We start from the raw sequence: 26,446 nt of genomic DNA on the forward strand, positions 1-26,446 counted from the left end.
ATACCTGGGTATACTTGAACACAAACACTGCCATACCGTTAAAAATGTTATATATTAATATATAAATAAATATTTACATATATGTATATTATATATATTATATATGTAAAGGTTTCTACTCATAGTACGGTTCTTTTAATTTTTTGTTCTGTTTGGACATTTCCTTTTTTTTTTTTTTGAGAGGGAGTATCACTCTGTCGCCCAGGCTGGAGTGCAGTGGCGCGATCTTGGCTCACTGCAACCTCCGCCTCCCGGGTTCAAGCGATTCTCCTGTTTCAGCCTCCGGAGTAACTGGGATTACAGGTGCCCGCCACCAGGTCCGGCTTTTTTTTTTTTTTTTTTTTTTTTTTTGAGACGGAGTCTCGCTTTGTTGCCCAGGCTGGAGTGCAGTGGTACGCTCTCTGCTCACTGCAACCTCCGCCTCCCAGGTTCAATCGATTCTTCTGCCTCAGCCACCCAAGTAGCTGGGATTATAGCGCCCGCCGTTATGCCCGGCTAATCTGTATATTTTCAAGCTAAAAGCTGGGGTATAAAAAAATAAGGGCAAGTTTACTTCCATCCAACTGTGAAGGTTCACGCGGGCACAGAGAACCGCCCCCTGAGAAGGTTGCTTTTCCACGGTTCTCGATGCGTTCCCCAAATTTCTCTTCCACCTCCCAGTCGATATCGGAGGCCACATCAGGTGTCACCGAGTCCCGGGCAGCTTCCTCCTCAGGCAGCAGCAGGGGAAGATCCTGAGCGGCACTTGGGACCTGCCCGGGCGCTCCGTGTCCCCATCTGGAGCGGTCAGGGGCGTGGCTAGTGCTGGCAGAAACCAATGGGAGCTGAGGAGGTCGCGTGTTTGCGCGGGCGGGGCGGGGCAGGGCGGGGCTGAGTGCAGGCTCCTGGGTCCGCCCCGCCCGCGACGGCATTTTTTCCTTTTCTCCGGCAGCCTCCGGTTCTTGTTCCAACTGAGTCCGGGTTGGAGGAGGTGCGGGGCCGCTGCCGTCTGGTAAGTCCTGGCCCGCGCCTCCTCCCGCCGGCCCCCCTTTCTCTGCGGCTCCTGGAACCCGGGCCTGGGGTAGGGCTGGGCTGCCATCTCCGAGGAGCCTGCTTTGCAACCGGGCGTGTTTGGGGCTGCCTGTGCTCTCCACTTCGCAGGCCGGGCCGGGCTCGGCCGGGCGCGAGGTTCCAGGGACTGGGGACAGGGCTCTGCTTCTCGGGCTGCTGCCTCTTTGGGTCGGGACGGTGTCGCGGGGCCCCCATCGCTGTTGGCGTGGGGTGATTCCTGTTCCGGGGTCATTCAGATCCGAGTGCGAAGCCCGTCCTGGCATCTGCGCGTCTGCACGCGAGCTCCGGGCTTGCAACCCTGCTTGTGCGTCCCTCCCACTCGTGGGTTCATTCAAACGGCAGCCTGAGCGCCCGCGAGCTTCGCACTCTGGGAGGGGCACACCACATTCGGAATCGCTAGTGGCACACAGGCTGGGAGGAAATTGCCTGGAAAGTTAATGTACCTCTGGGTTTTGAAGTCTTTCTAGGTGCAATTTCATGTAAAGCAGTTGCAGTGATTAGCATTTTTGTTCTGCGCGAGTAGCAAAACAATGTTGGCAATGCCCTGCGGATTCGGCTTGCGGTCCTACTTGGGTAGTGAGAAAGTTGAAAGGCATGAATTTTGCTTTAGGCTTTGCCGTTGCGAAGCTTTGTGACCGCGGGCTCAGTTAATTAACGTGAAACGAGATAATGATTTCGAAGATTTCTTTTAAACCCGGCTTTTTGTAAGTCTGTGATGAGCTTAGTTTTCCTTCTGCACCTTTAAAATGAATAGGAAATAGGAAAAGTTCATGAAAGGGCATTATTGAAAGGGCAGTCAGTCCAGCAAGGAACAATAAATGTATGAGAGCACATTAAAGGCTGTGCGATTACAGTTTTAAGACTTCAGGCTAAAAAGGAAACAGGAAGTAAAACTGAAAGAACTTACCAAGAATTAAATAAGAGAAACGGCTGGGAGCGGTGGCTCAGGCCTGTAATCCCAGCACTTTGGGAGGCCGAAGCGGGCGGATCACCTGAGGTCAGGAGTTCGAGACCAGCCTGGCCAACATGGAGAAACCCCATCTCTACTAAAAATACAAAATTAGCTGGGCGTGGTGACGGATGCCTGTAATTCTAGCTACTCGGGAGGCTGAGACAGGAGAATCGCTTGAATCCAGGAGACGGAGGTTGCAGTGAGCCGAGATCATGCTATTGTACTCCAGCCTGGGCAATAAGAGCGAAACTCCGCCTCTAAATAAATAAATAAGAGAAACTTGGAAAGCATTCAAAAGTACGAACAGCTAGTATTATATTTAATTACCTCCCTTTACAGCTGTACACATGAGGTCAGGTGGGTGAAAATAAATACTAAGCAACCATATAAGAGAAAATGTAGACAGGATGTGTGATTTAGCATATATCCTAAGTGTAGGGAGAATCCTTTGAAATTCTTAATTTGTATAGACAATTTCATTCAGAAAACTTGTTTTTAACCTTTATTTATTATTTGGGACAGGGTCTTGCTCTGTCACCCAGGCTGCTAGAGTGCAGTGTCGTGATCTTAGCTCACTGCAGCCTTGAAGTCCTGGGCTTATGTGCCCCTTCCACCTCAGCCTGCAGAGTAGCTGGGACTAGAGTCGCGTACCACCATACCTAGATAATGTTTTGGATTTTTTTAGTAGAGATGGTCGTCTCATTCTGTTGCCCAGGCTGGTCTTGAACCCCTGGCCTCAAGCTATTCTCCAGCCTCAGCCTCCCAAGTAGCTGGGATTACAGGTATGTGTGACTAGCCCAGCTAACATTTTTGTTGTTGTTTTTTTAATTTGTATTTTTCACTTTTTTTGTATTTATTTATATATTTATTTATTTATTTGAGATGGAGTTTCACTTTTGTTGCCCAGGCCGGAGTGCAGTGGCGCGGTCTCAGCTTACTGCGACCTCTGCTTCCCAGGTTCAAGCAGTTCTCTTGCCTCAGCCTCCCGAGTAGCTAGAATTACAGGCGCCCACCACTATGCCTGGCTAATTTTTGTATTTTTAATAGAGACACGATTTCACCGTGTTGGCCAGGCTGGTCTCGAACTCCTGACGTCAGGTGATCCACCCGCCTCGGCCTCCCAAAGTGCTAGGATTACAGGCATGAGCCACCGTGCCTGGCCTGTTTTGTTTTTAATTTAAAAAAAAAATTTGGACCGGGTGCTGTGGTTCACGCCTGTAATCCCAGCACTTTGGGAGTCAGAGGCAGGCAGATCACAAGGTCAGGAGTTTGAGACCAGCCTAACCAACATGGTAAAACCCCATCTCTACCAAAAATACAAAAATTAGCTGGACGTAGTGGTGCGTGCCTGTAATCCCAGTTACTCAGGAGGATGAGGCAGGAGAATCGCTTGAACCCGGGAGGCAGAGGTTGCAGTGAGCTGAGATAGCGCCACTGCACTCCAGCCTGGGTGACAGAGCGAGACTCAGTCTCAAAAAAAAAAAAAAATATTCAGCCAGTCACCAACAGCTTTCTTTCTTTCTTTTCTTTCTTTTTTTTTTTTTTTTTTTTTTTTGTGATGGAGTCTCGCTCTGTCACCCAGGCCAGAGTGCAGTGGTGCCATCTTGGCTCACTGCAACCTCCGCCTCCTGGGTTCAAAGCGATTCTCCTGCCTCAGCCTCCCGAGTAGCTGGGATTACAGGCATCTGCCACCGTGCCCAGCTAATTTTTGTATTTTTAGTAGAGACAGGGTTTCACCATGTTGGCCAGGCTGGTCTCGAACTCCTGACCTCAAGTGATCCACCCTCCTCCACCTTCCAAAGTGTTGGGATTACAGGCTTGAGCCACCACACCCGGCCAACAGCTAACATTTTTAAAAATAAAATTTTTTATTTCCTCTGCCGGAAAATTCTATATTTATTCTGAATGTATAGAATTCCCTGCCCTGCCACCCATCAATATTTTTTTAACAGCCTTTGGAAGATAATGTCTGCAAAGTACTACCTAGAGGAAGGGTCGTGTGATCCTTCAGAGACACCTTAGTTTGAGTATTTGGTAGCTTTGACTAGGGAAAGTTACTTTTCTTCTCTGAGGCTGTTTGCTTAGTTGTGAGATGTGGATAATGATACGTCTTTCATAGGACTGTGAGGAAAATGTATAGCAATGCCTAACAGCAGGTATTCAGGGATGACTGCTAGTGTTAGTATTATGTTCATAATGCAGCAAGGAGAAGTAAGGAATTACTGGGTTTTAGCGTGGCTTAGAGAACATGGCTGTAAGAGGACTGTAAATACAGAAGTGACCTGCAGCCACTGCCTGACACTGGAATTTCCGCAAAGTTGTAATTCCTTCCCCAAGATGCTGCCCAGACACTATTGACTGCTAAGGACACATTAATCTCTCTAACTGTCTTGGTTTGTCAGCCTTGGGACTTCTGTAGATCTAGTTGGGATTTTTCCAAACAACTGTGTTTGGAATTTAAGGAAGTGTTTCAGGAGATTCCCCTTCAGAAAGAGCACCAAAACAAAGAAATGGGTTAGTTTACTGAACAGAGATTTCAGCCTAAGATACCTATAGCCCTGTCACAGCTTGCTGTGGCCAGTACAGCTTAGTGGACATCTACTTACTTATTCCAGTCCTAACTAGAACGGTTTTCCTATTTGTGTGTGTGTGTGTGTGTGTGTTTTTTTTTTTTTTGAGGCAAAGTTTCGCTTTTGTTGCCCAGGCTGGAATGCAGTGTCCAGATCTTGGCTCACTGCAACTTCCGCCTCCCGGTTTCAAGCGATTCTTCTGCCTCCACCTCCTGAGTAGCTGGAATTACAGGCACCCGCCACCATGCCTGGCTGAGTTTTGTATTTTTAGCAGAGACTGGGTTTTGCCATGTTGGCCAGGTGGTCTTGAACTCCTGACCTCAGGTGATCCGCCCACCTCTGCCTCCCAAAGTGCTGGGATTACTGACTTGAGCCACCGCACCTGACCCCTTTTCCTTATTTGGATGTTTGCCCATGTACTGCGGCTCTCTGGTTTGTATTTAAGCCAAATTATTCTTTTACTCAGCAAACATTAACTTGATAAGTTCCAGTAATATTAACTGCTTAGGGATCTAGTCCTAGCTTTTGGAAAGGAAGAGAAAGGCCAAAAAGTTGTTTTTACCTCCTGACTAGCTAACTTTTAAAAATCGTAATTGAATAGAAGTACTTGCTTATAGGATGCTGATCCAGGAGTGGATACTAATTTGTAGAAAAGTTTTATTGGTGGTACTTCTGAATGAATGGGCATGTGATTCATCCCATGTGGTTGAAAACTATGAAGAAGCAATTCCATCACATTTTTAGCTCTAGTTGAGAATTTGCATATTAGTATTAACCCAGAGCCTCTGGATTTTAACCTAACCAACTGAAAACTTAATATCAAAACCGACAGAGGAAAAAGTAGCCAAATCTCCTTAAAACGTAACTAGCTGGCCAGGCACAGTGGCTAACGCCTATAATCCCAGCACTTTGGGAGGCCAAGGCAGGTGGATTACCTGAGGTCAGGAGTTCGAGACCAGCCTGGCCAACATGGCGAAACCCTATCTCTATTAAAATACAAAATTAGCTGAGTATGGTGGCGCATGCCTGTGATCCCAGCTACTTGGGAGGCTGAGGCAGGGGAATCACTTGAACCTGAGAGGTGGAGGTTGCAGTGAGCTGAGATTGCGCCATTGCATTCCAGCCTGGGGTACAAGAATGAGACTTTGTCTCAAAAAAAAAAAGAAATGGAGTCTGACTCTGTTGCCCAGGCTGGTCTTGAACTCCTAGGCTCAAGCCATCCTTTCAGGAACTACAGATGTGTGCCACTACACCTGGCTTTGTTTTGCTTTTTAATCTGCAATCAGCTAAGTCTAAGGATGGGTTGAGGAAGTTAGTACTGGGTGGTAAATGAATTATTGGATTTATTATTAATAGGTTCTTACAGTCTCTTACAATCTTAATTATTATATGAGTTATGAATTTAATAAGCCTAAGAATTACTTAAGTGTAGTTATTAAATATTTTCAAGGATAATAGGGAGATGAGAGGAGTCTTTTGGGAGAGGGCTTGCTCCTTAGTACTGAAATAGCTAAAAACATACAGTGGTTTTCATGTTTCATTCTTACAGAACCTTCTATTTTACTCATTTGTAACTGCTATGAATTTGGTTAGTATCCATAAACAAGGAATAATGATTAATAGATTTATTCAAGGTGCTCTATGGGAGGTCCTAGTGTTGGAAACTGATATTCTGGGCAGTGGTGACTTGTGGTAGTCCTCTCCTGGGAAAAGGAGACTTGGGAAATTCCTAAACACAGGCAAAGTAAACATGTTGGCATATTGCTTGCCAATAATGACTGACTGAAAAGTTAGAAATTTTATTTTAAACCAACAGTAGCTATAGTTGATAGTATATATACAAAAGTATTAGTCATATGAGTCTCCTGTTAATGGGTGTGAGGCCACATTTACCAGCTCTAATTACATAAAACTGCAGAACATGTCATGAATGTGAAGGGCCTGAGCTGTGGCATGTGAGTACATGTCACAGTGAGCAAGGTCCTATTACGGAAAAGGAAGATGGAGGGCAACATTTGTGAGTGTCTTTAAAATATATATGGCTTAATCCCCACAATAGGCCTACAGCTTGACGTTTATTTAACTTAGTGAATAAAAGTATGGATGTACCCCTAATTGGTTGTGTTGCCCGCTGTGGTGATGATGGTGTTGGTGAAGAAAAAAGCCGAGACTCAGTTTAGCAGGAACTTCTCTAGGAAGGGTGTGGGGCGGCTCTGACCCCAGAGTCAGCCTCTTTCCTCATGCCAAGCTGCCCCACAGCTGGTAACATAATAAAGCTAAGAGAAGTGAGCCGATAGTTATAGAATGTAGACTACAAGTAGCCTGTGGTGGCTGGGCATAGTGGCTCTCACCTCTATTCCCAGCACTTTGGGAGGCCAGGGCTGGAAGATTACTTCAGTTCAGGAGTTAGAGACCAGTCTACAAAAAATTAAACAATTAGGCGGGCATGGTGGTGTGTGCCTGTGGTCCCAGCTAGTTGGGAAGCTGAGGTGGGAGGATCACATGAGCCCAGGAGGCTGAGGCTGCGGTGAGCCATGTTTGTGCCACTACACTCTAGTCTTTGTGATAGGGTGAGACCCTGTCTTAAAAAAAAACAAAAAAAGAAGTAGCTTGTAATTTCAAGTAATTGTCATTTTACCTTATGACACAAGTTTGCAACATTTGTCTGCTGCAGTGCACCTGAGGGATGTGATGCCCCGCCCAGTAAGGACTCACTAAGATAGCAGTGAACGAATAGCAAATACTTTTTTTTTTTTTGGTCACGGGGTCTTACTGTGTTGCCGAGGCTGGTCTTGAAATCCTGGGCTGAAACAATTCTCCTACCTTGGCCTCTCAAAATGCTGGGATTACGGGCGTGAGCCATCATGCCCGCTGCAGATACTTATTGCATGAAGAATAGATTTAAGATAAAATAGACTTCCCAGAGAACAACTTCTGCTGCACTACACTGAATACATACACGCATATCAAGGTATCAAAGTAGCTGATTACTTCTTGAGGTCACAGTAAAAATTAAGACCACTGATAAAGTAAGATTGGAAATTGTTGATTTGAGGTTTAGGAAAAAGGGGAGCTTTGCTTTATTAAGGGGAGTCTCCCCTTGGGAATTGCTGCAGGGGGTTTTGGTGATAGCACTCTCCAAATAAAACCTAGGGGAAGAGTTTGGAGAAGAAACTGGCTGTGTGAGAAGTTACAGCTTTATAATATCTTATTGTTGTGTCCAGGAAAAACTGCGTTGGAGGCAATGTTTCTATAAATCAAAGAAGAGACAGTGTGAGAATGTCAGCGCTCAACTGGAAGCCGTTTGTGTACGGGGGGCTGGCCTCCATCACTGCTGAGTGCGGTAAGGACCTGAGATGGTGGATCACGTAGCCTGCTGTGTGTGATGGTGTTTGATGTCAATGTAGTTCAAGTGTAGAATGTGAGATGATGAAATGTTTGTCTCAGAATTCAAAATGTCTGTTAGCTGGGTGTGGTGGCTCACGCCTATAATCTCAGCACTTTAGTAGGCTGAGGCAGGGGAATCTCTTGAGTCCAGGAGTTTGACACCAGCCTGGGCAACAGAGTGAAACTTCGCCTCTATTAAAAAAAAAAAATTAGCCAGGTGTGGTGGCACAGGTCTGTAGTCCCCGCTACTCGGGAGGTAGAGGGTGGGAGGATTGCTTGAGTCCAGGAGGTCGAGGCTGCAGTGAGCCATGTGTGCACCACTGCACTCCAGCCTGGGTGACAGAGTGAGACCCAGTCTCAAAAAAAAAAAAAAAGTTTTCTTTTGGTAATGCTTTTTAAGACAAAATAGTCATTTTGGCTGCTATTAGCAGTTTGCGGTTCGAAGTTTAGTGGAAAGTTGATCCTATTGACCAAACACAAGTTTTTAAAACTTTTTTATTTTGAGACAGGGTCTGGTTCTGTTGCTGAGGCTGGAGTGCAATCATCTGATCTTGGCTCACTCCAGCCTCTGCCTCCCGTGCTCAAGCGGTCCTCTCACCCGGGTCTCCCAAGTAGGTGAGACTACAGATGTGCACCACCACGCCCGGCTAATTCTTGTATTTTTATTAGAGATGGAGTTTTGCCATGTTGCCCAGGCTGGTCTCAACTCCCAAGCTCAAGAGATCCACCTGCCTCGGCCTCCCAAAGTGCTGGGATTATAGGTGTGAGCCACCATGCTCAGCCCCAAACACAAGTTTTATGAATCATTTTTGGATTGTGTCTGTCCATTTTCCTTGTCCTTTCCCCAGCTTTGCCACTGTTAACCTGTTTGGCTGTAAAGAGGTTTGAGAAGCTCAAGGGTGTTTCTTGAGCCAGATGAGATGGACTGTAGTTATCTAGTCACTTTCTGATGATGCACATTATCCAGTTCCCATTTGTGACTTCCTCATCGGTTGGGTTCCACATCAGATCCTGTTTGTTTATTCTCTGGAATCATTCATTCAACAAACACTGATTGAGCAGCTGTTGAATGCCCTGTGCTTGGCTCGGGACGCATCATTGCTTCCAGGGCTCAGTCACTGCTGTCCAAGGATACAATACTGCCCCTGTGGGACTGGGGAGAATTGAGGCCAAGGTGGGTAAGCTGGATGAGCCATGGTAACCACCCACTCACCAGCTTAGGCTCTGTGTGCTGGTGGGCTTTCCCGTTGACACAGTGAATCAAGGATGATTCTGAGGATGGGTTTTATATATTTGGGTGGACTATTTGTTAGGTACAGTATTTAACATATTTATCTGCGTTATCAGATTTATTTTATTTTATTTTGGAGGCAGAGTCTCACTCTGTCACCCAGTCTGGAGTATGGTGGCGTGATCTCGGCTCACTGCAACCTCTGCCTCCTGGGTTCAAGCAATTCTCCTGCCTCAGCATCCTGAGTAGCTGGGGTTACAGATGCCTGCCACCACGCCCAGCTAATTGTTGTATTTTTAGTAGAGACTGGGTTTCACCATGTTGGCCAGGTTGGTCTGGAACTCCTAACCTCAGGTGATCTGCCCACCTCAGCCTCCCAAAGTGCTGGGATTACAGGCATGGGCCACTGTGCCTGACCAGATTAATTTTAGACTATAAAACACTCTCCCAAGTGGAAAACCCCTTTAGAAAATAACTTTTTTTTACCTCTTTGTTCACATTCAACCCCATTTTAACCTTCACTTATATACAGAATAGTAACTTATGTTTTTCAATGGATTTCCTGTTTAGGTAAATCATACCATGTATCTGCTTTCTACAACAATTCAGCCTACCCAAATCCTATGTAGAATAAGATGAGGTATAAATAAAAAGATAAAGAAAGGAAAATGTATCTATGCATTTTTTGGGTTTTATTAATCTTTTGATTCCTCAATTTTTAAAAATATAAACAAGATTGCAAATGCCATTTCTTAATCACTTTCTTAGTTCACATTGCAGTCTGAATGTTTCCTCAGTAATATATCACTACGTTTCCTTTATTTAGTGGAATTTCTTTTTATTGAGTGAATTTCTTTTTAAATTTTAAGGTACATTTCCAATTGATTTAACCAAGACACGGCTCCAGATTCAAGGCCAGACGAATGATGCAAAGTTTAAGGAAATTAGATATCGAGGAATGTTGCACGCATTAGTGAGGATAGGCAGAGAAGAAGGGCTGAAAGCACTCTACTCGGGGTGAGTGGGCCTTTGTGCATTTCTGTGTCACTGTTCACTGTTTCACATGGGTATAGACTTCAGACCAAGACTGCACAGATCACAAGTAAAAAGTTTGAGGTGTGTTTGAAAAGAGCAAATAGCATGATAGATTTTTCACTTTTAATTTCAACTCTAATTTCTAAGCATATATATTATGTAGCAGATGTTTTGATGAAACTGTTTTACTATATTCAAGTACAGACAGACAACAATAAAAAATTATGTTTGTTTAAAAACATTCTGTTCAGTTTTTCACTCTTTGAAAATAGCTCTTTTTCTTAGATATTCTGAATTAAGGAGGTTTTTGCCATAATGAAAATTATATGATGTTGATAAGAGTTGCAGTGAACTACTTTCCAGTCTTTCAGTATTTAATGAACAGTATTCTGTAGGCACTGGATAGGAAAGTGAGTGAGACCTATATCAGAATACCTACAGGAACAGAACGTGGACAGCCTCATGCCATGCTAAGCATCTTGATTTTCTCCAGTATACCACACCACAAACTGGTGACCCATAGCCCTGCCATGGATCCACCAATCCCCAAAGGTTTTTGTTTTTTTAATTGAGCCAATATTTTAAAAATGAGAAATTGCACATAAAAATCTGGGACTCCATCTTCTCGAGAGAAATCAACATTAGGCCCATATTCATTCAGTTATGACAACAGTAGCTGGGGTGAAGGATACTGTCTCTGGTTTACAAAACCTCTGTCACTCACATAGTATATGTGTGTGCAGTTCGACCCAACCTGGATCATTCACTCATGGCATCTGCTTTTTTGGTACCTGTCAGCATTTGAGTTTGCTATATCTATGGCAGACAGAAGCCACTGAAAGTGTTCAAGTAGGAGGATGGACCTGATCAGCTTTACATTGTAAACATCACCTGCCTGCCATGGAGAGAAAGAATTAAGAGACAGGGAGCACTACAAGCAGGGCTGTCATGTAGGAAGACTAGATGAGGATCTGTATTGGTTTTGGAGATGAGGAAAAAGAAGACAGGCTAGAAAACTAGGGTGTAGGACCGATAGCACTACGTGACCTAATATAAGGTTTCCATACATGAAGCGGGTAGAAGGGAAGGAGGAGCCAAGGCTAATGTTTCAATTGGTGGTTTTTGCCAGTGTGTAGCTGGAGGTTCCATGCCCTGGTCTAGCAAACACAAGAGGAGAGATGATTGTTTGGAGAAGGAAGAGAAGTAGTTCAGTGTGGGACCCTATCTGAAGGTATACACAGGACATCTAAATTGAGAATCTAGGAAGATTGGAAATGTGTCTTTGGATCCATGTTGGAAGCATGGATTTGGAGTCATCAGTCTTTTATTTTATTTTTCATTTATTTATTTTGAGACAGGGTCTTGCTTTGTCGCCCAGGCTGGAGTGCAGTGGCTTACAGCAGCCTCTACCTCCTAGGCTCAAGTGATCCTCTCATTGCAGCCCCCTACATAGCTGGAACTATAGGCACAACAAGCCACCGCACCTAGCTGCACACACACAAACACACACACACAATTTTTTTTTTCAGATGGAGTTTCACTCGGTTGTCCAGGCTCACTGCAACCTCTGCCTCCCAGGTTCAAGCAATTCTCCTGCCTCAGCCTCCCGAGTAGCTGGGATTACAGGCACCAGCTATGACAACCGGCCAATTTTTTGTATTTTTAGTAGAGATGGGGTTTTACCATGTTGGCTAGGCTGGTCTTAAACTCCTGACCTCAAGTGATCCACCCGTCTCGGCCTCCCAAAGTGCTGGGATTACAGGTGTGAGCCACCGTGTCTGGCGCTACTTTTATATTTTTTATAGAGATGGGGTTTTGCCATGTTGCCCAGGCTGGTCTCAAACTCCTGAGCTGAAGTGATCTGCCTGCCCTGGCTTCCCAAAGTGCTGGGATTACAGGCAGGAGCCACTGTGCCTGGCCAGCCTTTAGATGGCAGTTGAAGCCTTGGGAGTAGGTGAACTCACACAGGGAGCATGTACAGTAAGGAGAGAAGCAGCATAGGATAGATTTCTGGGGAACCCCAGCAGACACAGGTAGGATGCTGTAGAGAAAAGAAAAGAAGTCAGAGGGGGTGATGCTACAGCAGAACAGGGAGGAGACAGCTACAAGTAGGACAAAGGGTAAACAGTGGCACACACTGCAAAGAGCTTATACAAGATCCTACTTGAAAAGCCTCATTTAACTTAGCAACAAAGATGTCAGTTGGTCACCTTGAAGAGGGGAGTTTTGAGGGTGAGGGCAGCAGAAACCCTGACTGCAATTCAAGAAGGAAGTGGGGAAATGCAGAAAGACAGCTGGGGAGTGTTGATGCCACAGCGTGGTTGTGGTTTGGAGAGGATAATAGGACAGGCATGTCGGATGGAGGAAAGTAGGCTTGTTTTTCCTGATTCTGTCTTGAACTTGTTTACTTACATTTTCATTGAGAGTAAATATGAGGGGCCAGGCTTTCACTTAGTGAGCTAATAATTTGCACATCTGGACCCACCTGTGTTTTTGTTGGCTTTTGAATTTTAAGAAATTGTTTTAGAGGCCAGGTGTGGCGGCTCACGCCTGTAATCCCAGCACTTTGGGAGGCTGAGGCCTGAGGTCAGGAGTTCTAGACCAGCCTGACCAACATGGTGAAACCCCATCTCTACTAAAAATACAAAAATTAGCCAGGTGTGGTGGTGGATGCCTGTATTCCCAGCTACTCGGGAGGCTGAGGCAGAAGAATCGCTTGAACCCAGGAGGGAGAGGTTGCAGTGAGCTGAGATCAAGCCATTGCACTCCAGCCTGGATGACAGAGCGAAACTCCGTCTCAAAAAAAAAAAAATTGTTTTAGAGAACGTAGTTTGATTATGGATGGCACTCTGCATGTGGGTTGCCTAGCCGATGTTAAGTGATTTTTAGATTGCTTTTGTCCCTTTGTACATTGGTTTAACAGGATTGCCCCCGCGATGTTACGCCAGGCATCCTATGGCACCATCAAGATAGGCACTTACCAGAGCTTGAAGCGACTATTTGTTGAACGCCCAGAAGGTGAGTGGGGAATCTGTTTTCCACTGTGGACAGGAGGTGGGTTGTTTGTCTTTTTATTCAAGTGGTTCTGGAGCAGGTTTTCTTCAGCTTATTTGTGACTTTCCTACTGCTACAAGAACTCTGGGTGTAAAGTCTTAGTTAATTGTGCTGAAAGCAAGTTGGTTATCAGATCAATTGAGGGGAGAAATAATGAAAAGGAACCATCTCTGCAAACATTTTAATTAGTTGTCCCCATCTTCAAAATGCCTAGACCAGGGGATGTGTTGTTACCATTCCATCCAACTTAAAATTTGCTAAAATCATATGAATTGTCACCAATTTTTCAGGAAAACCGTGAATACATTTCTTAATATTAACAACACTGAATGCTAATATTCTGGCTTTTTGGTTCTGTGGCTTTGTTTTGATCCATAGAACTGTCCATCTTCATCTCTTTTCAGAATGGGATGAGTACCAGACACTATTATGTGAGAGTGGCAAACAAGAGCTAAGATGCTTTGGAAATACTTCAGGATATTTCAAACTAAATACATATGATGTGCTTTAAAAACTTTCTGTGCCAAATAAGTCGTCATGTTATCTCACAGGGATTATTGTCCTAACAGATATAGGATATAGCTCATCTTAATTATGATGGTCTGAATTTATACATAAATGTGAATTGGGGCTGGGTGCAGTGGCTGGTGCCATGCCTGTAATCCCAGTGCTTTGGGGAGGCTGAGGTGGGCGGATCACTTGAGCCCAGGAGCTCCAGACCAGCCTTGGCAAACAACATCTCTACAAAAAATACAAAATATTAGCCAGGCGTGGAGGTGCATGCCTATAGTCCCAGCTACTGGGGAGGCTGAGATGGGAGGATCACCTGAGTCCAGGAGGTCGAGGCTGCAGTGAGCTGTGATTGTGTCACTGCACTCCAGCCTAGGTAACAGAGTGAGACCCTATCTCAAGAGAAAAAACAATCACATTTAGATATCAATAAATTTTGCAAAGCAAAATTCCTTCATTAGTGAAATTTCTAATCCTTTTAAAATCACTTGATTCATGAAGCATACTTTTATTTTTTTGAGATGGTGTCTTGGTCTGTTGCCCAGGCTGGAGTACAGTGGCGTGGTCTTGGTTCACTGCAGCCTGCACCTTCTGTGTTCAAGTGATTCTCCTGCCTCAGCTTCCAAGTAGCTCGGATTACAGGCAGCTGCCACCATGTCCGGCTAATTTTTGTATTTTTAGTAGAGACGGGGTTTCACTATGTTGGCCAGGCTGATCTCAAACTCCTGAACTCAAGTGATCCACCCGCCTTGGTATCCCAAAGTGCTGGGATTACAGATGTGAGCTACCATGCCCGGCCTGAAGCATATGTTTTTAAATCTTAAGGTGAACAAGTAATGTGTAAATAAGTTAGACCTATAGTTGAGTTTCTCACGGGAAGAACTCTAAATATGTAGAGTCAAATAATGTGTCATTGTTTACAGATGAAACTCTGCCAATAAATGTGATATGTGGAATTCTCTCTGGAGTCATATCTTCAACCATTGCTAATCCAACTGATGTTTTGAAAGTAAGCTGTGCTATCTATATCTTATAGGCACATTCTACATTTTCTTATTGAGAACAACATTCGGGTAATGGAATCTGTGAATGTAACATCTGTGTATATGTGAATCTGTTTATAATTTAAGTGCCATGAAGACTAACTTTTAAATGTCCACGAGGTGGACACAGATGAGCTCAAAAGTAGAGCTCATTTTGGAGACAAAGATTTTGGTGATTGAGGAGAAAAAATATTTAGGCTTGGACTGCATTTCATTTTCGTTTTTCATGGAAAATCTTCCTTGTTTTATTGGTTCATTAAATATAGATGGACTGCAAGTTTTGCACAAATCTAGGCTGCTCATTAACGACTATTTTTGAATCCATCTTTTTTTTTTTTTTTTTTTTGAGATGGAGTCTCACTCTGTCGCCCAGGCTGGAGTGCAGTGGCACGATGTCGACTCACTGCAACCTCCGCCCCCCTGGGTTCAAGCAATTCTGCCTTAGCCACCTGAGTAGCTGGGATTACAGGCACCTGCCACCGTGCCTAGCTAATTTTTGTATTTTTAGTAGAGATGGGGTTTCACCATCTTGGCCAGGCTGGTCTTGAACTCCTGACCTCATGATCCACCCGCCTTGGCCTCCCAAAGTTCTGGGATTACAGGCGTGAGCCACTGTGCCCGGCCTGCATCTTCTTTGTTAAATTTTATTTCAGGAAATACAGATGAAAAAATTTAATTACTACAATTAGATTACATAACACATTAGGTGACTTTATTGAAAATAGTAGGAATAGAGCTTCCTTAAATCCTTTTTTGGAAGCAACTAATTAAATACAATAAAAATTTGGCATGACTTTTTGAACCCTCACAGAGTATTCCTTTCCTATCTCCTCTCTTTTCTTTTTCTGCCCCACTATTTAACTAATATTCTATGCTTCTATCTGGTACCAGTTGGTATACGCCATGGTTAGAATCCAAATATGAGTAAGACAAGGACCCTGCCCTCAGAGAGTCTTCAATCTAATAGAGGATTCTGACAAGCATTATAGCCATCTGCAGTGTTCTGGGTACACTACAGTTATATATGCATTGTAGCAAAGGGACCTCGTGGGTAAGGAAGAAATACAAGGTATCTGTGCCATAAGTTTACCAGTGTTGGGGTAAGAGAGCTAGAGAAAAATATTCACACTCTTATTAATTTCTTAATTATATCTTAGGCCTTATGGGAAGGCAGTTCCTGTATCTTGGTTTATTTTTCCATGTTAGTGTGGCAATAACAGTTCTTTTAGAAGTTAGTGGTAATGTATTTGCTCCCTAAACAAAAATAAGGTACACATTTTGTAGTAAAAAATCTTTTTTCATTCTTAAAAATGCAAAGAGCTACATCAAACATTATTTTTATGTTGGAATCTTGGTCATGTGGATTCCACTAATTAAAGTGTAACAGAGTGTAACAGGTATCATGTGGCTCTCACTTGGCTAGCTTGCCTGCATACCTTTTGGTTCAGCTGGTTGGAGACTGTTGTGGCTTGGAGCAGCTGATTTAAGAACTATGCTTGCCTGTGCTTAGTGCTGCCAAGTACACTAGATAACTTATTAATTATATTAAACCTTTGAAATTAACTTTTCTCTCACCTATATAGTAGTAGGGAAGTATGCTGTTTTCTATCCTTCTAGAAAGACTTTCTTCACAAAAATCAATTTCTTTTTTGACATTTAATGAACTGCTGTACGTAGGACTCTGGACTCTCGTAGATGCTTTTTGGAGATCTCAGAGTTCCTAAGAATAAATTTTTATATGTTTTAGTCATTTTAAGGTAGCATCATAGCAGTATTTATATGACAGTTTTTTCCTTGCTAATGGTTATTAAGCAACTGACTGACAGACTGGCTCTCAGAGGTATACATTGGTTGTGGGTGGGATTGTGGTAGTTTCTTTCTGATGTTGGTCTTTAAAATAATCTCTAGATTCGGATGCAAGCGCAAAGCAACACCATTCAAGGAGGAATGATAGGCAACTTCATGAACATTTACCAGCAAGAGGGGACAAGAGGACTGTGGAAGGTAAGCCAGAAGGATGGATCAAACTGATTTATTTAGTTCCTTTTTCCTTTTTTGAATTTATTTGTTCTATTTCTATCACTTAATTTTAATCCAAGTGTCATAATGGAGTAAGGGAAGAAGACTAGCATCTTCTGCCCATGAAAATATCTTTCTTTATTTCCCTATCTATAAAATGGGAATATAAGGAATACGTCATTTTTTTTTTTTTTTTTTTTTTTTGAGACGGAGTCTTGCCCTGTTGCTCAGGCTGGAGTGCAGTGGCACAATCTCGGCTCACTGCAACCTCCACCTCCTGAGTTCAAGTGATTCTCCTGCCTCAGCCTCCTGAGTAACTGGGATTACAGGCATGCGCCACCACACCCAGCTAATTTTTGTATTTTTAGTAGAGATGGGGTTTCACCGTGTTGGTCAGGCTGGTCTCGAACTCCTGACCTCAGGTAATCTGCCTGCCTTGGCCTCCCAAAATGCTGGGATTACAGTTGTGAGGCATTGCGCCTGGCCGATGTCATGATTTTTAAAGTTCCTTTTGAATAATTTATGTATAAGATGTTGTGTGAAGGATAAGCACTTTTTTTGTTGTTGTTTGGTCTTTTGCCCTTTTTTTTTTTTTTTTTTTTTTTTAAATTCTTATGGAGAAGGATTTTAGGTTACAGTTCCATTGGGTGTTTTGATGCATACAGTTTCATGGCTTGTAACTGAAGTCTGTGTTATTAGGCAAGCATGTGGTGTAGAGTGTTATTTCCTAGTATTCTAATGACTTGTCAGTTCATAGAATAGCCCCTAAAGATCATCCAGTGTGATCTCTCAGTTCATACAAGGAAACTGGAGGCTCTGAGAGGTGACTTGTCCTGGCCAAAGTCTGGCCCAAGGTCATATGGTTAATGCCAGCATCAGAATTAGACTTCAGAGTTTTTGAGTTCTTGCCCTGTGATCTTTTCCACTCTGTCACTCTACATTTCTGCCTCCCCAGAGGAAAAGATAAACCTTGATCATAGTTTATGGATTAGAACCTTTGCACATTTGCAAGGCTTGTTCTACAGAGGCATATCAGAATTATTTTTATTGTTAATATTTTTACCCAGGGTGTGTCCCTTACTGCGCAGAGGGCTGCTATTGTTGTTGGTGTGGAGCTGCCGGTCTATGACATCACCAAGAAGCATCTTATTCTCTCGGGCCTGATGGGAGACACTGTGTATACTCACTTCCTGTATGTTTATGGCTTTTTAAAAAATTATAGAAATTCTAAAGAAAGTTTATTATAAAAGTATTATATTCTCATATTTGAAAAGTTGCAATGCAGAAGTGAAGCAGGACCAGGTAGAAGTCCTTATTCCTCTACATAGGCAGCTGTTGTTAACAGTTTGATATGTATCTTCCAGGCGTTTTCTATGTGTATGCAAATATGTCTACGAAAGTGTATCATATGAACTTTATTACACAAATAAGATCATATTTTACATTCTTTTATTTGCTTCTTAAAATTTAACAACAGACTGGGCACAGTAGTTCAGGCCTGTAATCCCAGGACTTTGGGAGGCCGAGGCAGGAGGATCACTTGAGCCTAGGAATTCAAGACCAGCTTGGGCAACAAAATGAGGCCCCATTTCTACAAAAAATTAAAAAATTAGCTGGGCATGGTGGTGCATGGCTGTGGTCCCAGCAACATGGGAGACTGAGGCAGGAGGATTGCTTCAGCTCAGGAAGGTGAGGCTGCAGTGAGCCTTGACTGGGCGATGGAACTCTAGCCTGGGCAACAGAGAAAGACCCTGTCTCTAAAATAAAATACGACTTAACAACATATTCCAAATATCTTTGAGTGCTTACAGACTTCATGTCAGTACTTACAGACTTTATTTATTTATTTATGTGAGACGGGGTCTCACTGTGTTACCCAGGCTGGAGTGCAGTGGTGTGATCTCGGCTCACTGCAACCTCTACCTCCTGGGCTCAAGTGATCCTCCTGCCTCAGTCTTCCAAGTAGCTGGGACTGCCGGCGCATGCCACCACACCCGGCTAATTTTTGTATTTTTTGTAGAGCTGAGGTTTTGCCACGTCACCCAGGCTGGTCTCGAACTCCTAGACTTAAGTGAGCCACCCACCTCAGCCTCCCAAAGTGCTGGGATTACAGGTGTCAGCCATTGCAGGCCTGGCCTTCATTTATTTTTAATAGCTGCAGATTATCACATTGTATGGATATATCATACATATATATTATCATATATATATATATAAATAAAATCATACATAATCCATTGGTGGGCAATGTGTGGAGACTGTTCTGATTGTCACAACCAGGGGGAATACTACTGACATCTAGTGGGGACAGACCAGGGATATAGCTAGTGCTGAGGCGGAGAAACCTTGCTCTGGGTTAATTGATATAAAGTATGGTCTGTGGTAGTCTTGTGGGACTGAAAATATAGCAGAACCTAAGACCTTTGGGGGGCATTATAGTAAGGAAATCTTTTTCTTTGATCTCTAGGAAATGATATAATTATGCTATGGCTAGAATTACTCTGATGTCCACTTACAGGTAAATAGATGGAAAATATCATCCTTGGAGGATTTCCTTTATGTTTTATGATCCTTTGACATTCTAGAATGTCAGGTATTCTTAGCTGTGGCTGGGATTTATCAGCTAGTATAATTGGTGCTAATATGTAAGCAGTTTATCAAGCTCTCTAGATATGGCCCTTCTTGACATGTTTCATGTTGATACATGTTAGTTTAACATAGTTTTGGGGCTGGGCATGGTGGCTCATGCCTGTAATCCCAGCACTTTGGGAGGCTGAGGTGGGCAGATCACTTGAGGTCAGGAGTCTGAGATCAGCCTGGCCAACATGGCGAAACCCCATCTCTACTAAAAATACAAAAAAAATTAGCTGGATGTGGTAGAGTACACCCGAAATCGCAGCTACTTGGGAGGCTGAGGCAGGAGAATCGCTTGAACCTGGGAGGCAGAGGTTGCAGTAAGCCAAGGTCACACCATTTGCACTCCAGCCTGGGCAACAGAGCAAGACTTCGTCTCAAAAACAAAACAAAACAAAACATGAAAACCACAAACAAGAAAACCCCATAGTTGGGGCAGAAGCTGTTTTCTGCCTTTGATGGTGGTTGTAGCTCAGTGGTGGTTAACTTTTTTTTTTTTTCTAATGGCGTCTTTATAGCTCAAGCTTCACCTGTGGTCTGGCAGGGGCCCTGGCCTCAAACCCTGTTGATGTTGTGAGGACACGTATGATGAATCAGAGAGTCCTTCGAGATGGCAGATGCTCTGGCTACACAGGAACCCTGGATTGCTTGTTACAGGTAAGAGCAAATGTCTGTCTCTGCAGGGTTGTGAATTATATATTTTTTTGATCTAAGAAGTAACTAAATTATGAAAGCTACTAAAACTAAGATGAATGATGCTTTAAAGCCCTGAGATGTACATATGGGAGACCATTTTTGCCACACTATGCTTAACTTTTATAAATACAATGTTGTTTTCTTTATACCTCCATTCTGCTGTGAAAGGTGAGGAAATATTTCCTGTGATTATAAAAGAACTGGGTCTCCTTCCAAAATGTACTTTCTTCCTGTTGAGTCAAACTAGTATGAATATCCCTCATTCAGACATCTCTGTTAAAGGAACACATCAATCTTACTTTAATTCTCAGTTTAAATAATTGGGCCTACTGTTTTATGAGTAGGTGAAAGTTTTCACCTGTCTCTGCCACTAGATTGCCAGTAGTCAGATTAGGAGCCACTTTTTTTTTTTTTTTTTTAAGGTGATATTTATTTATTTACTTATTTTCAAGTTTTAATGTATTTTAGATTCTGGGGGTACATGTGCAGGTTTGTTACATAGGCACATGCGTAGTGGTGGAGATTGGGCTTCTAATGTACCCATTACCCAAATAGTGAGCATTACACCAGATAGATAATTTTTCAACTCTAGCCTCTCCCCTTTAGGAGTCCCCAGTGTCTGTTATTTCTATCTTTATGTCCGTGTGTACCCATTGTTTAGCTCCCACTTAAAAGTGAGAACATGTGGTTTTTGATTTTCTGTTTCTGTGTTAGTTTGCTCAGGATAATGGCCTCCAGCTCCATCCATGTTGCTGCAAAGAATGTGATTTCTTTTTTATGGCTACAGGGGCCACTTTTGTGGTTCCTGTTTTCCGACATGACACTAGCACATTTTACGCTTCAGGTGTTGCCTTAATGAAGCAAAGACACTTATCGTATTCATCTACCTGACAACTTGGGAAATAGTGGTACTCTGAATGATATCTCTACCACTATTGCTTCTTTATTTGTGACCTGTTCAGGAGCCCACATGGCACGGAAGCAAAAGACCCTAACTGGAATTAAATCTAATTTTTTACTCATTCAACACTGTTTATGTCCTTTGTGTGGAGTTCATTCAATCCTTTATGTGGGGTTGTTGGGCATGGAGCCTTAGTCTTCCACCCACACAGAAGCCTCTGAAGAGCAAAGACTTCTTAGGCAGTCCTTCCAAACAGGATTTTATTTTTAAGAAAAATAAATCAGTCTGGCCACTAATTATTATTATTATTATTATTTTTTGAGACGGAGTCTCTCTTTCTCGCCCAGGCTGGAGTGCAGTGGCATGATCTTGGCTCACTGCAAGCTCTGCTTCCCGGGTTCATGCCATTCTCCTGCCTCAGCCTCCCGAGTAGCTGGGACTACAGGCGCCTGCCACCATGCCCGGCTAATTTTTTTTTTGTATTTTTAGTAGAGACAGGGTTTCACTGCATTAGCCAGGATGGTCTGGATCTCCTGACCTGGTGATCCGCCCGCCTCGGCCTCTCAAAGTGCTGGGATTAAAGGCGTGAGCCACCGCACCCTAATTATTAATGCATTTGGCATAATTAGAAACTTGGAAGTTAACTTTTTTTTCTTCTTTTAACAGACATGGAAGAATGAAGGGTTTTTTGCTCTCTATAAAGGCTTTTGGCCAAACTGGTTGAGACTTGGTCCTTGGAATATCATTGTATCCTTTTCTGTTGCAATAGATCTGAAAAAAGATATAGCTAAAGAATACTATTTGTATAAACTCTCATGTTATTAATTATAATTTAGAAGTAGGTTCTGATTATTTTGAGTTCCTCTGATGCTAAGAAGTCACTACTTTGTTTCTTTTTTAGGAAGTGTAAAGTCTCTGTGCTAGACACTGAATCTTGCTTTGATGGTGGTATTATTCAAAAGTAATGATACTACTAAAAAGGTTTAGTTAGAGTCTGTTCTAGAAGCTGAGGGTATTTATGATTTCAGAGAGAGAGAGAGGAGGATTGGCTTTATAGCCCTAGCCACCTAGGGAAGGATGTGGTTGGCAACAGTGTCTTAGAATGCTTATCTTAGAAAGTGCCTGAAGATAAACAGGAATTAGCTCCGGAATTGTTTGTCAGGCTAGCACGCTTCCTATGTGCCACAGTGGGAGGCAGGAAAGGAAAGGCAGTTAACTTTTTTTTTGTTTTTGAGACTGAGTCTTTACTCTGTCGCCCAGGCTGGAGTACAGTGGCGTGATCTCGGGTCACTGCCACCTCCGCCTCCTGGGTTCTAGCAATTCTCTTGCCTCGGCCTCCTGAGTAGCTGGGATTACAGGCACATACGACCACGCCTGGCTAATTTTTGTATTTTTAGTAGAGATGGGGTTTCACCATGTCAGCCAGGCTGGTCTCAAACTCCTGACCTCAAGTGACATGCCCCTTGGCCTCCCAAAGTGCTGGGATTACAGGCGTAAGCCACTGTGCCCGTGAGGCAGTTAATTAGACACTGAAGGGCAGAGTGATGAAGCAGGAATGCTGGCTTTTGCTGTCCTCTTGTTGGTCTTCATCGGCTCCTGCCTCCCAAGGAAGGATGCATAGTGGAAGCCTTTGAGGAGAGCTTCCCAGGGCTTGCTAACTGTCTCTCTCTTTCTCTCAAAAGCTTACTGTGCTGGAAAGTTTTTCCACCACAGCAAAGCCACAAAAGCTAATCAGTGTAGATGCCATCTCAGAAGAGGCATATCTCAGCTGTGATCTTTCTGTTCCAAGTTGACCCTGGAAGGCTTATGGGCAGAAAGTTTGACGTGGTTAAGGATGGAACCCCTTTTGTTTAATCATGTCTATAGCCTGGGTCTGCCTGTACCTATTTCTTATTAAGTGTGCCATTTGTAAGTCCGTTGTTATGCACTGGAGTTGTGAAGATGGCATTTTCTGTGTCATCCTTAACCTATAACCACAGTTCTTTGTGACATACGAGCAGTTGAAGAAATTGGATTTGTGACAAGTCAAGGCTGCATGAGACATCTTTCTGAAAATGGTAACTTCTGAAACAGCAAAGCTTCCTGTGTTTCACTCTGCTTCTCACTGCTTGGCTCATCACAGATTCTGGGATGTGAGCAACAGATGAAGACTGGGTTAGTTGAGATTGCTGTGTGTTGGCATTGGATGTTCTTCATCAAACGTTTAATGGCATAAACTAACATCCAAACACTAGTCTTTACCATTGAAGCGCCCTTCAACATCAAAGATAATATATGAAATGCATGTTTCTTGCTAAAGAAAACTTGCAAGAAAATCAGGAGCGATGTATTGTTTTATTCAGGGAGAGTAGCTCCTGATGCATCTCAGCTCATGACTGAGAACATCAGACTGCTCTAGAAAAGCTCATTGGAACCATGGAATGGAGCCTCCGAGAAGGTATTATGGTTTCTGAATTTCTGGGAGCTTTTGCTCCTTGTCAACTGAAGAAATTTCATGTATGGAGACCTGGACTGTTCAACCCCAGGTATAAACGGTGCAGGAAATGGATCCTAGGAATATCACACTGCTTTATAATTTCCTATTTTGGCAGGATCTTCCACTTATAATAAGTGATTTTAAGCTTTGAAGACTTGACATTTGTGAGAAATTGTTACAAAGTAATAATCTCTAAATTTGTGGTGGTGTTATGTGTTGGCTTTGAAGGTTGCGAGGTCTGTATTGTTGGGGGGTGTTTTCAAGCAGCTTAGGTTCTGTCTTAGGTCATGTTAGTAATTAGCTTTATGATTTTTAGCAAAGCATATATATTTCCCAATGTGTAAAATCGGGATAATAACATCTATTGATGTAGAGGGTCAAATGAAGAACAAATAGTAGCTGCTGCTACTTGACTGGAAAGGTAAATGTGTTTATGTCATGCTGTGGAACAGCTCTAAACAGTCTATGTAGAAGAAGGGCATGTTATCATGGGCTTCTCATGGTAATTGTGAATGAAGCCCTTTGTTAAGGTCTTGTTGAAGAAAGAATACTGTATAAGTTCAGGCTTTAGTACATTTTCCTTAGCAAAATGTTGGTAGTGAATCAAAGAGTTGATTTTTCCAGGTTTCCAATTTTTACTTTAGTTTATGTTGTGCCTGTCTTGGACTTCCTGTTTAGTTTGGATGGAAAATACCTGCTTGAAATTTTAAAAATGATTTCTTTAGTGCATCTATTTAGCTAGTTTCTGATAGGTGGTATGTAATATTTTCCCTTTTTGTTTCCTTCTATAGACACAATAAGTCATTCTCCCTCTTCTTTTTTTCTTTTTCTATTTTCTTATTCTTTACTCTAACCTGCTTCAGAGGAAGAGCCCTCTTCCTTCTTGTCTTCATCTTAGTCTTTTCAAAATAAAAGATGACTGTGAGAACCCCAAGAACTTCCACTTCTGGGAGGCAGCCACAGGACAGGGAACATATTTATTTGGGTCCCTTCAGTTCCCCCTTTGAGAACAACATTAAATACATGCTAGCTGGGGCTCCAGGGCATTCTCCTTCCACAGTAGTGCGGCCAAATTCCCAGTTTGGCCAGTCTCTTTGTTGAGACAGAATAGAAGGACTGCAGGGTTTTTTGGAGGATCAGATAATTTTTCCTCCCATGCATTTTTCCCTTGCCTTCCTTATGAATGAATGGTCCCTTTGAATATTATTTCCAAAAGTGCGAGCTAAGACAAAGTCATCAAAAAGAGAGGATAAAAGAAGGTGGGGTGGGGGGGGGGGTGCAGTGGGGTAGGGTTACCTGTTAATTGCTTAGACTCAGATGAAAGTCCAGCTCTCCCTGGGCAACCGTAGAGGGCAGCAGAGGACCCCAGAGCTCATTCAGGCCTTGCTGCTTGTTCTAAACTACACCTCAGGATTTTTTCTTCTTTCCAAAACATTCCATTGATTTTATAAAGACTTTCTATAGAGAGGCTTTCACTTTTGAGTTCTTTGAGTTTAAAGATTGCTTTTCTTCAAACACTCTTTTTTTAATGTAGAAAAATTTTAGTTTTTCAAATGTGCATACAGTTTTTAAAACAGTAGAAGCAAATTCATTTTAATGACCGTGTAAAGAGCGAATGTCAGACAGTATTCATTATTACCAGTTTGTTCAAATTGCATACATGTTCCTACCAAGGTGGAAAGAAATTCAAACCTCATGGTAAAACTTAAGCACGATTTAAGATAAAAGCATAGTATTTCTTCAGTGTAGACTTATTAAGTGCCTTATTGAACAGGATCTTAACCTGCTTTTTCTGTTTTTTTTAAAGAGTTAATGCAATTGTTGAAGCTTCTAACCAAGAAACAACTTAAGGAATTGGGAGACTTGGTCCCCTTGTTTTCAGGGGTCTGGCTATAAGTCCCTACCCACCTTTGGGTGTTCTTAAATATGCCAAAAGGAATTCTAGTTTTTATAACCAATGGGATTTTTTGTTTGTGTGCTTATGGATTTGTGTAATCATTGATGCTTAATTTTGTGGATTCGAAATATAAAAAGTGGCTCCTGTCCTTTATATTTATTCATGTGCTAGAAATAGTATGCATTATATAAAGAGTATGAAGTTTTCATAAGCCTTTATATTTCAAGCTCTTTATTTAAACATTGTTGGAATATGTGGCATAAGCCTTGTTTCATTTATTTAATAAACTGGAGTAATATATAATAATAAAAATGATTTCTGGTTATTTCAGATAAATAGAGACATTCAAACAAAGGCAAACTACATGGAGTCTAGAAGGCTGGAGTAGAAATAGTGTTGCAGCTGCAGACATTTCTCTCTGCATGGAGAAGTTGCTGGGATAATCTTACTCATTGCCTGGCACCTGTGTGATTTCCCCCCCCACCCCCATGTATGAAATACCTGGCAGCTCAGTTGAGGCCAGTGAACTTGATTTGAGGGCTGGCTTGGCATTTGAAATACCAGTGGGAGGATGTCAATGATGTGAACTGTCAGACCCCCTCAGTCCTTCATACAGTGTTGGGTGTTGCTAGAGGCAGATGCAGGGATCCTTGGTCAACTGTGGACCAAACAGGGACACCTGGTTGGCAGAAAACAACCAGCTAACTCAATGCGAAGTGGGTTCATTAATCTTTTTACTTGAAAGTATTCTCTAGGTGCCTGTTTTAGCATGTGAATTAAACATAGTCGTTTATTTAAAAACTAACATTGGGGGCTGGGTACGGTAGATCACTTGAGTTCAGGAGTTCGAGACTGGCCTGGCCAACATGGTGAAACCCCATCTCTACTAAAAATACAAAAATTAGCTGGGCATGGTGCCATGCGCCTGTAATCCCAGCCTCTCAGGAGGCTGAAGCAGGAGAATCTCTTGAACCTGGGAGGTGGAGGTTGC

General features: G+C 42.8%; 2 protein-coding genes across 3 annotated transcripts; one reads left to right on the plus strand and one right to left on the minus strand.

Moving 5' to 3' along the window:
- Positions 1 to 420: 420 nt before the first annotated feature.
- LOC112128562 (uncharacterized) lies at positions 421 to 1,366 on the minus strand. Its single transcript, XM_024230782.3, has one exon. The coding sequence runs from the start codon at positions 1,311 to 1,313 to the stop codon at positions 516 to 518; it is 798 nt and encodes a 265-aa protein (XP_024086550.3). The 5' UTR covers positions 1,314 to 1,366; the 3' UTR covers positions 421 to 515.
- On the plus strand, positions 909 to 25,767 carry SLC25A30 (solute carrier family 25 member 30). 2 transcript variants are annotated; one of them, XM_009248630.4, is made up of 10 exons: positions 909 to 991; positions 7,797 to 7,915; positions 10,060 to 10,207; positions 13,149 to 13,243; positions 14,713 to 14,798; positions 16,741 to 16,836; positions 17,919 to 18,043; positions 20,004 to 20,142; positions 21,749 to 21,829; positions 23,062 to 25,767. In XM_009248630.4, exons 2-10 carry the CDS (start codon positions 7,852 to 7,854, stop codon positions 23,101 to 23,103), a joined length of 876 nt encoding a protein of 291 aa, XP_009246905.1. In that variant the 5' UTR covers positions 909 to 991; positions 7,797 to 7,851; the 3' UTR covers positions 23,104 to 25,767. The 2 variants fall into 2 exon arrangements, with proteins under 2 accessions (XP_009246905.1, XP_009246906.1); XM_009248631.4 differs by lacking the exons at positions 909 to 991; positions 10,060 to 10,207 and having other exon boundaries at positions 7,796 to 7,915.
- The last annotated feature ends 679 nt before the right edge of the window (positions 25,768 to 26,446 follow it).

This window comes from Pongo abelii, chromosome 14 (assembly GCF_028885655.2).
Source record: "Pongo abelii isolate AG06213 chromosome 14, NHGRI_mPonAbe1-v2.0_pri, whole genome shotgun sequence".
In the NCBI taxonomy this organism is placed as follows: Eukaryota; Metazoa; Chordata; class Mammalia; order Primates; family Hominidae; genus Pongo; species Pongo abelii.

Coding starts and splice junctions, on each gene's coding strand:
- LOC112128562 (XM_024230782.3), bottom strand. CDS start 1,313: ATGCCAGGACGGGCTTCGCACTCGGATCTGAATGACCCCGGAACAGGA.
- SLC25A30 (XM_009248630.4), top strand. CDS start 7,852: ATGTCAGCGCTCAACTGGAAGCCGTTTGTGTACGGGGGGCTGGCCTCC. Junction 18,044..20,003: donor ACTGTGTATACTCACTTCCT/GTATGTTTATGG, acceptor GCGTCTTTATAG/CTCAAGCTTCACCTGTGGTC. Junction 20,143..21,748: donor CCCTGGATTGCTTGTTACAG/GTAAGAGCAAAT, acceptor TTCTTTTAACAG/ACATGGAAGAATGAAGGGTT.